Source organism: Acanthaster planci, linkage group LG06, assembly GCF_054643075.1.
Source record: "Acanthaster planci isolate LZ-2023a linkage group LG06, COTS_SCS, whole genome shotgun sequence".
Classification (NCBI taxonomy): domain Eukaryota; kingdom Metazoa; phylum Echinodermata; class Asteroidea; order Valvatida; family Acanthasteridae; genus Acanthaster; species Acanthaster planci.
The window spans coordinates 7334291-7344880 of record NC_141782.1 but is presented as its reverse complement, the minus strand read 5'-3'; the positions used below and the strand labels follow the sequence as shown (position 1 = coordinate 7344880).

The following is a 10590-nucleotide window of genomic DNA, read 5'->3' as shown; positions in this document are numbered from 1 at the left end:
TTTACACCTGCTCTTGTATATTCAATAACTTTTCTTCCAGTGGCGAAGGTGGAAATAAACTAAGTGTACACTGTACAGAAACTTAGCTCAAACCTCAGTTCTGTACTTTACGAACTTAATTACCCTTAAAAATAAATTTCTAGGAAAATAATAAATGCATAAATAAATGATAAAACTTTTGAAAGACAACTTGAAGTTGTGAGAGAATCACACAACTTCACGTTGTACATTGTCACGTTTGAGTTTTCAACTTATGTATCTGACAACATATTCAACGTAGGCATATTAAGAAAATAAGAGCTAAAAATGGCAACATAGGGGCATATTTGCAATATACACGAATCAGAGAATAGATTTATCATTTTTTAAAAGTATTTTAATCATTATTTTGTTGTTGTTTTTTTTAACCTGTATACAGCCAAACATGAAAGTGGTACCCCCGGTAACACCTGTCCTTGGTACCCGTCGATCGACTGGTCTATTCCGCGACACTTAACGGCATGGTATGAAATTTGTTTACCAGTGAGCAGCCATACTATATTTTTCCAGGCTTGTGTGAAATGTAGCTAACTACTGACGTTACAAATGTAGGGAAATTCAGGAATTGTAGCAGCCGGTAAGTTTCAAATTAGCAGACCCATGCGTTACACGTATTAAACACTGTTACATTTACGTTTTTGATGAAAAAAATTATGCATGTTGCATTGATTTTGAAATGGCGAGCGAACGTGTTGTGGAATAACGTGAACATGCATACAGAATAGGCCTACTGTTATGCCCCAACTATAGCGTAAGTCCCAACTTTCGTTGGGACAGTCCCAACTGTGCTGCAGTTGGGCTGGCCCAACTATTGTTGACCAATGTCTGTGGGAAATGTCTCAAAATTATCCAAGTCAATGCGTCTCACACTTGACACAATTTATCAAAAATGTGGCACTTAGCCCAGTAAGGCAGTATGACTAATGACATGACATTTGTAAACAATATGACTTGGGCACATGATGGGCACATCATGCACACAGGAGCTCTCTGCTGTAGTTGGGCCGGCCCAACTGAAGCACTCTAGTTGGGACGGGCCCAACTGTAGTTGGGACTGATGCTATAGTTGGGGTGTAACAGTACTACGTACACTGTACACATGTACATATCATGATAGAGATAGGCTGTAGCCTAGGCCTAGCCTATGGGGATAAAATTAAAAACTACTTCAAGAACTCAAAGTCACTACTCTGTCATACTCCATTTGACTTTGAGCCAGCAAGGTTTACATCATGGTGTCGTAACGCCATGGGGTTTGAATCGAATTTTTGTGGTGAAATGGTTCACAGGCAGTGACACGGGTGTAAGACAGCTAGGCCTAGGCTAACAAATCAAATTTTCCCCTGTCAGCAAACATTGGCAAATTTGCTTAATCTGCCAGGCCTATATTAGGTTAACAAATCAAATTTCCCCTGTCAGCAAACATTGGCATATCTGCTTAATCTGTATACCTCCTAAAAAGCGGGATAACCAAGTTTCAGAGCATGACACAGAGTATTTTTGAAAGAAAATGAGATTTTTTAGCTCACCATTTCTCGCCTCCACCCGTTGACTGTTGCTTCGTTCCTGCCATTCGTGTTTATTAGACTGCCCATGTGTTGAACCCATTAATGACTGCACTTGCTCCACATCTTGGTTCGACCATTTTTGGTGGCTGGGGTTGACATCTTGTGTTATTTTCATTGTGGAACCATCCTGGCAGCTGCTGTGACCTGGAAACACACATTGGGTGAGATGTGCGACATGTGCGCATGATGCGCCGTGTATAGCAGTATCCTATTGCTCATTGCAGGAGTGCTGGAACAATGTCTTAATTCAGAAAGGGGATGATTGTGGATTCAAACCAACCAGCTGGGAAAAGTAAACATTAACCACTTGCTTTTTCAAATGCAGTGCACACATATGGGATATTTTCAAGATTTTCAGTTTTCAAAATTCTTCAAAAATTCATCATTTCATTTAATGGACGTTTACACCCACAAGAATGACTGTTTGGTGGCTACTCTAAGCAGACAGACACCTTCATTGACTCTGGAGTATTTCAGCCAGGCCTGCCACCCTGTAAAGAGAGCCCAGAATTGTGAGGTGTTGCATAATTTCCTCTGTTCCTAGTGAATGCGAGTGGCGTCTTTTCAAATGTGGCTGGATTGGCATGCAGTGGTGCTGTGTCGCTCATCGATGGGGGCCCTGGAGCACTTTTGTCCGCGGTGCTAATCTGCGGGTGCGCTATATCTAAAACAGTGGTATACTGTTTAAAAACAGTGACCTTTGAAAAATGCAAGCCGAAAAATGATGGCAATTCCCTGCAGCAGGTCTTTTGTTCCAAGTAGAGTCTTTTGTTACACGGACCATCTCTTTTGTCCCATTTTGGGCACCCCGACTCTGCGTATAAATCCATGGTGCTCGAAATGGGGTTCCCCAGTAGCAAGTGGTTAAAAAATGTAACAATCATGTACACCAAAAGTAGGTTCTGGGTCAGCACCGTAAGTGTTAAAGTTTGTAGTAACTTTCTGGGAAATAGTTCCATACAGAGTTTATGTAGAATTGGAATAGCCACCTGTCCTTTCCCAGTGCAGCCAAGGTCAACTGCCTGTCCTTTACCAGGAATACTTTTGAAACTGACACCACTGGGTGCTATCTGAGGCCATATTTCCACTGCATCCTATATGTTGGATGGAGACATGAAGAGTTCTTCATCAGTGTAACAGATATATGTAATAATTTGGGGCTTGTAAATTTTGAACAAACAAAAACTGTCTGTCCAAATTTGCCCATCTTTGGGACAAGTGGCTTAATTAGACACTTACTCCATATTCAGAAATCACCCGACATGTGTAACAACTGTATGAGAGTGGTCTGAAAAATTCCAAGTATTTTCTAAGTAAACGCTTCAATATTTTCCCTGCCTGCAGGGAAAACCTAGTGATGTCCATGTTTAGAATTCTGTCTGTTTTTTTGAAGAAAATGTATCATTGGTTGTGATTTTTGTAGAGTTGGCGAGGTAAGTTGAAAGTTTAACGACTTTATATAGGTGCCAGAAGCGCAATTGTTTTGAAACCAAGACAGTAATGATATGTGACCATACTAACAATTCTAACTAAGTTTCAAGTCACTAACTTGCCCACAAATCAATGCACCATTCCCTTTTCGGTGAACAACTGATAAAATTGTATTGAAGTCAGTTGGAGAAATGATACCCGCTGGGGAAGAATATTGTTGTTAGGTGTTTTATTTATTTTTTGGGGGGGGGGTATTTACCCTGACTATTCCCGAACAAGATAAAAATATAATATCTGTAGAAGTTGTTCTTTATTTTTATTTTCTTATTATCTTTTTTTTTTATCTGTATATCTACCCACAGTGTTTTTTTCATATTCAACGTGACATTTTTGGCAACATTTTTGGAGCCTTTTTTGGGATCCTTTTTGCTGACATTTATTGAAGAACATTTTTCACAAAGTGAGTATTTTATTCAATTTATTTATTTTCTTTTCAATCTAATGATTTTAATGTCATATACATTACACATCACAGAATTACTGTTAATTGTTATTCTAGCATTTGCATCCAAATGATGGATTGTTGAATTGGAGTTATAAACAGTATTTTATGAAATATTTTATATTTTTGTGGCAGTTTCAAAGATGGTATCCCCCATCTCACCCATCCTACCTCCTGAAAATCATTTTTAGTTTAAATAAAAAACTTGAAATACGTTTGGATGGGTTCGTTTTGAGTATGGTATTGTTTGCAGAATATAACATTTCTTTGATATTACCTTATTCAGTCACATTCGTTTCCATGTATTCCATTAAGATATGTTTCTGCTGTGTAGAATAGCTTCATGTTGATAGTATGCAGAATGTCTCTCCTGCAGAACAGCATGTACTGGTTACTACAATTTTGTTTATTTCATATACATTACCACACTTCGTAGTTAGGCTGCTACACTATGAACAACATGTTTGGAGGCCAGCACCCTGGTGGATTCGGCTACAGTCAACATGGGGGCTTTGGTAACCCCCAAGGTGCTGGTCCTCAGTTTACTGGTGGGGGTGGGGGTGCACATGGCCCTCACGGCCCCGGGACAGGGATGGTCGACCACACCAACAGGTACGCTGGCCTGACTCCAGGCATCAGTAACGTGACTAACCGCAATGACATGAAGTCCAGGGCATCCCGGGTCTTCATCGGCAACCTGAACACAGGCCTGGTGATGGCCAAGGAGATAGAGAGCCGGTTCTGCAAGTACGGGCACATCACGGGCATCTCCATCCACGAAGGCTACGGTTTTGTTCAATACAGCAATGAGCTGAATGCAAGGCAGGCTATTGAAGGGGAGTATGGAGCCGTCCTGTGCCGGCAGCCCATCGGTAAGAAAGATTGTTCAGGGGTCAATGTGATCTCATTTCATCTGATGAGAATTTGGAGAGTTAACTAGAAACTGTACAGTATCCATTACGTGAGACAGATCCTTGTTGCAGAGTGTATCCAAAAAAGCAACAAAATTTCTTTTTATTTTTATTTTAGAGATGATGTTAGTTTTACACCAAAATACCTAGTAGCACCTTAAAGCCATGGATTCCCTCTTTCCAATGATATGTTATTTATTCACACACGGCCATGGATGACTGAACAATCATTTTTGGGGGGAGGTCAATGAGACAGAGAGGGCTTGGGACCAAGTTTCACTTGAAATACCAGCAGAAGTCCTATTCAGTTCTCCCTCTCTCCTATGAAATGTTTGTAATGGATAGGCCAGGTGTGTTCACAATGCAATAAGATGAATCATTTGCATAGGTTTTAGGCCTACAAAGAGCATGTGCAGTAGTTCGCGCATGAAGTTACATGTACCATCATTGTCCAAGACGATGGTTGACCACAGAGAAGAGAGTATTTGTGGCTTTGTACAATCATACCCAAAAATTTAAAGATGGTGCAAATATTATTCCAAGAAAGATAACCTGACCATGGTCCTCTAGCCATCCATTTAGATATTATGTAATGATTCACCTGATTGCATTGTGAATACACCTGGCCTATCCATTACAAACATTTCATAGGAGAGAGGGAGAACTGAATAGGACTTCTGCTGGTATTTCAAGTGAAACTTGATCCATAGCCTTCTTTGTCTCACTGTCCCCAAACAATGATCGTTCTCCCATCCATGACCGTGTGTGAATAAATAACACATCATTGGAAACGGGGAATCTGTAGCTATAAGATGCTACTGTGCATTTTGGTGTAAAACTAACGCAAACTGCAACAAATTCAAAAGAAATATTGTTGCATTTTTTCTGTATAATGTAGACTGATTTTATAACCACATCACATTCCTTTTCAACCCAGAAGTGTGTTGTGACTTGCCGAATTGCTTGCACGCTCTAGTTTAATGGTACCACCACAGTTACATGTATGGCATATCCTTGGATTAGTTCAAACTTTAAAACTGATGCCATCAAAATTTATCATGTTTAAGTAGTATTTTGAATAAGATTGATGGCACATAGTGTAAAAGGCAGTGTTGAGAAAGAGTTCCATACTCGGACATCACTCATTTCCCTGGCAGTGGTTTACCACAGATGTACATGTAATGTCCTCAAAAGTGAAATTAAGGCAGGAAAATATTGAGGCATTTACGCAGAAAACACTTAGAATTTTTTAGACGACGATTTATAAACAGAATGACAAGTATTGTCTCTGCATGGAATTCTTTCCCAGAGTGGTAATCAACTTCTTTGAACCTTGGCTACTTTCAGTGAATTAAATCATATTGTCTTGCAGATGTTAGAATTGCCAGTGAGCCGAACCCAAACCGGCCTAAGGGTTTCAAGAGAGTTCAGGGAAATGTCACAGGGTAAGATCAGTTTACACAGAATGTAGCTTTGTGGTGTTTTGTTTCAAAAACTGCGAGCTACATGTACATGTAAGTTTGGCATTCTCAGATTAACTCGTTTTTATGCTGTGGCCCGTAGTGGTCATACTGAAAAAAAATTGAAACGGCTATGAATAGGGACTTCATTTTTCAATCTTTTATTCTTGGTTTGAAAAAAATCCTGCCATGTTAAAGATGTCGCAAGGGTTGACACTGTCAAAGTACAACATATGAGGTACTTGCATTGGTATAAAGCCCGGGAGTGCACGTCCTCCATCAGTTCTTTTTCTGAAGCTGATGTTGCATTTCCAGAAAGGATGCCTTTTCTTAGGTTTCCTTTCAGAGAGCTGTTTTTCTCATTTTAAATTCTGTGTCAATGTTTGCCTGCCTCTTTGCCATTATTAAAAAAACAGGCACCCCCCACCAAAATAAAAACCAGAAAGAAAATAAATACTGGCTGTGGGAAAAGCTGAATGTTAAAATTCTCTACATGTACTTCACCTTTTACTCCATTTTTCTGCCTACCTGATACAGTGGTTACGTAGACCCTGCCACCCTCCCAGTCATTGTGCCTTCAGGCCCACCAGCAGCCAAGAAACAGAAGACCTTCACCGGCAAAAAAGCACAGCAATTCACTGGACAGGGTGAGTGTGTATGGCTCCTGGCAGAAGGCTCCTGAAGGAAGTCTTCCCATGTGAGATTTTAATGAAACTCAGAATTAGAGCCAAGTCTTGTACGGTTGGAGTCACATATGCCTGGTCAAAAGGAAAGAGATGTGAACATTTAGAAAGGAATGCCTTTCTCACAGTCCATAGGAATAGCTTGCCACTTCAGACCGAATGAGTGACTTATGACTGATGTTTTACAACATGCGTGTATTAGGATCTGACTTTTTGCGTGGATAAAAATTATGCAGAAAATAACAAAGCCATGTACATGTGTTGTTTACTGTAAAATGCTTAAATATAGGTTTTCCCGATCAATTTTGGAAATGTGCGATAAAATTGTAAAACAAAATTTTAATTTAGCGTAGATTTTGAAAACGACTTAAAAAAACGTGGTTTCATTTTTGCAATAACAAGCGTTCAACTTCGTTTTGCGTCCTTCGAATAAATGAATGTGCATTTCATTAAAGACAATACAAATACTTTACGGGGATTTGGGATTGACGTATTTCTCTGCAATTACAACAAATATGCATTCTTATTCGCTGAAAATCTGTTTTTTACCAAGTGAGTATTCATTTTCAATAACTGTAATTAAAAATCACAAAATATACGTTCATTTTGATAAGAACATACATGTATATACAAGGTAAAATAAATGTCATGTTACTCATTTATAGTGTTTCTTATCAAACTGTAAAAAAAGGTAAGGTCTCTATGATTAAAACGCAGCACAAGACGGAAGGTTCCCTCAACGCTGGTGTTTAAAGGTTTCCTGCAATAGGCGGTAGTTTCCAATGACAGCATAAATGGTTTATTTCAATCATGAATATTCAAACATTTTATTAGTCAACTAAACGCTTGTATTATGATGTAACTTCTGTTAGTACACGAACGAATTCCAATTCTTGATCAGGCATACCTTAAATAACACAGGTGAAAGCACCTGCATATTTTCTGAAATAGCTTGAGTTTAAATTAGAATGAATGCAGGATTGCAGAGGTGCATTCAATTTAACTAGTGCAATATCAGGAAACTGAACGCAGACTCCATACGACTGAATGCACCCTCCTTGAAATAGAATTTTTATTTGTTAAATAGAAACGGAGATAAGAATGTTCATTCTATTTCACTCGAAAACGAATGCTGGTATTACTAACTCATTTGCACAATATCCGAAATTAGCTAGGAAAACCTATATTACCTTGATTAGACCAAAACCAAAAAATGAAAAAGGAAGTAGAATAAATCTTGCCTTGTATCTGACGGGTCGCTGTTTGTGTTGTGCAGAGCCACCCATCTGGATGTGTGCTTACTGCAAGGTTCATGTAGACAGCTGTTGGGGGTTGATGAGGCACGTGGCTAGAGAACACCAGACGCAGATCTACATGGATGACATATAATGAAGACAGTGCTTACTATATTTGTATATGTACATATAGTGGAAGGAAAGGGGGCAAAGAGTTCAAAGGTCATTTGTGCTCAATTTGTATAGAATTTCACCGCTGTACTTTCAGCCGGGGCATTTGGTTCAGATCTCGAACTTTAAAATTTTGATTTAAAACTTACATTTTTTGGATGGTATTTCTTTATTTGTATTTTGTCCTTCCTTGTCATCAACCTCATGGATAAAATGTGTGATGTACTGAGCCCATTGTTCTGAATAACGTCAAAGGCTCATTTAGAGAAAGTGTGCTCCGTTTTTGTTCCTCAACTCCCAACGCGCTGTCTGCCTCACCTTGCAACTCTCGGTGCTACCAACTTGTGGCTTGTCCAACTGCAGTGGGAGTGTAGCTTTGCCCCTGCTTCTGTATCTCTATGCACGCTAACCGCACTGTCCTTCCTTCGAAGACTGTCGAAATGTTGTTCTATCTTCCTGGGCAGGCCCCTCCCGGTGGATCTGCGCCTACTGCAAGGACGAGGCAGACGACGAGTGGGAATTGGTGAAGCATGTGGCCTATGCCCACAAGACGCAAATCTACATTGACGATCCTGAGGAACTGAAGCTAGTGCAGGAGAGGGCTGCTGGGTTTAATGGTCCCAATTAGGGAGGCAAAGAAGGGGGGGGGTTTACTTGAGATATTTAATCATTACTAGCACCTTCTCATGCTTGTCTGCATGTTAGGCATTAGTGGTCAACATAGTCACCTCAGACATCTCTCCAGCTGTAACAAAGGCATAGACATTTTCAATTTGAAATGATTGCTCATTCAACAGCAACGTTGTATGAGATTCGGTTATTATTTACCAGTTGTGGAATGCATCTAAACTTGGTTGTCAGTTGTGTTTTTTGGAGTTCATCAAATCATGTTTAATTTTGTTTGTTTCATTTGTTTTCTTACTTTTTGTTACAAAGTTTTTTGGAGGTTTTTGGCATTTTACATGTTGTAATCACATATCGTGATATAGTTGACAAATGTAGAGTTGGAGTTACTCATGTTGTAAAGAGCCATTCTGTCTTTGCTCCACTGAACTAAACTTCTTTAAATCCCAACTGTTGTCACTACACCCTGACTTCACCCCACAGTTAAACGTGAAGGTGCCCCAGTTGTATGAGACAAGATGTCTTTGTCAAATGCAATTTACAGGGGAAGTAGACCTTGAAGAATACATTGTCATTTGGTTTCAGAGTAGAATAGTTTGAGAAGGAAACAACTTCTGACGCTTACATTGTGCAGCACATTTGAGCTGAGCTAAAAGGAGAATCCAAACAACTCAGCAATTAATAATTGCCTCCAAATAAATAAACTATATATGGCATTATAGCCATCCATATTTACCTGCCAGTTCTTTACCTTTGTTCAGCATAAAATATTTTGAGTAGAAGTGTCATCACATTACTCTGCATGCTACACTCATTAGCTTTTGATTGTATGTTTTTTGTTTATTTCACCATTGTTTTGGTATTGTAAGTTGAATTTACAAAAACTAAGAAATAGGCTTCCTTTTTGGGGAGGGGGATTCTTTACTTCACAGTAAAGTAGTTGATAACTTGAAACAGAATAAGGGAGATCAAAGTCACTAGTTCACCAACTTGTCAGTTCGGGATATTTACATTTCAATGACATGAGCCACTGTTGTCAATCCATAGTAAACTCATCAATGCTTGACAGATTTCAGCTTGTACATCTGTTTAAGGAACATATGCATCTGGATAGGATTCTTGAGCCATTGCTGTGAAATGTTTATCACTGGTATAGTGTATTGCTGGATTTGGCAAGGCTAGGGCTGTAATGTTGCGAGTACCAAGTGGGCATTCCAGATGTAGATCACATTTTGTGCCAAAAGTCGAGCATCAAACTTGTTTGTGACGAATTTGTAGGAATTGAAAAGTGACACTGGTGTAAGTAAGATGAGTATTTTGATTATCAAATACCAGAAAGCATTCTGTTTGTCCATTGCCACTTTGATATTAGAGCCCAGGAATATTGTAAATGGAGAGTACTTTCTTTGACCCTAAAGTGTATAGTATACATCTCATGAAGCAATTTGTATTCAGTTACATGTATATGCAAGAACAACCAGCATAGACAACTTTTTTCGTTCATGCAACTTGTTGGCACTGTTGTGGCATGGTGTGCAACCCTACTCAGTGGTGACTTGTTAAACTCACTAGCTTCATCAGAAACACAACAATCATGAAGGCTAAGTATCACAAACTGTAACTTGTAAGTTAACCCTGTGTACATACAAAATTAATGAGATGATAATAAATGTACATTTAATAAAACAAAGTAGAAAAAAGAATCTGTCTCATTTATTAACGTTTTATAGAAATAAAGACTCATATTTAGTAAGGATGGATAACTTTATCTGTTCTGTTTGGGAAGAAAACCTATTACAAAGATAGAGGGTTTGGGAGTGCAGCTCGATAAAAAACACAAATGTTTCCTGTTTTTCAAACTAAATGTAAACACATTTACAAGCACCTAGTCAGTTTCCCTATACATGTATTTGTTTCATGATTTATGTTCAAAAGGCCATATCCTCTCTGAGTGATCCCTGTTCAA

General features: G+C 39.0%; 1 protein-coding gene across 7 annotated transcripts; it reads left to right on the top strand.

Annotated features, from left to right (window-relative positions):
- Positions 1–502: 502 nt before the first annotated feature.
- Positions 503–10314, top strand: LOC110980024 (heterogeneous nuclear ribonucleoprotein C-like). Of its 7 annotated transcripts, none has more exons than XM_087137636.1 (7): positions 524–616; positions 1626–1768; positions 3401–3498; positions 3981–4412; positions 5824–5896; positions 6449–6558; positions 8465–10314. In XM_087137636.1, the coding sequence occupies exons 4-7, from the start codon at positions 3992–3994 to the stop codon at positions 8626–8628; spliced, it is 768 nt and encodes a 255-aa protein (XP_086993762.1). In that variant the 5' UTR covers positions 524–616; positions 1626–1768; positions 3401–3498; positions 3981–3991; the 3' UTR covers positions 8629–10314. The 7 variants fall into 7 exon arrangements, with proteins under 7 accessions (XP_022091981.1, XP_022091986.1, XP_022091985.1 ...); XM_087137635.1 differs by having other exon boundaries at positions 3977–4412; XM_022236291.2 differs by lacking the exon at positions 1626–1768 and having other exon boundaries at positions 505–616.
- Positions 10315–10590: the final 276 nt, after the last annotated feature.

Excerpts from the sequence above, each read along its gene's own strand:
- LOC110980024 (XM_022236289.2), top strand. The coding sequence starts at position 3,992 with ATGAACAACATGTTTGGAGGCCAGCACCCTGGTGGATTCGGCTACAGT. Across the intron at positions 5,897-6,448 it reads GTTCAGGGAAATGTCACAGG|TGGTTACGTAGACCCTGCCA; the intron begins GTAAGATCAGTT and ends TACCTGATACAG. Across the intron at positions 6,559-8,464 it reads ACAGCAATTCACTGGACAGG|GCCCCTCCCGGTGGATCTGC; the intron begins GTGAGTGTGTAT and ends CTTCCTGGGCAG.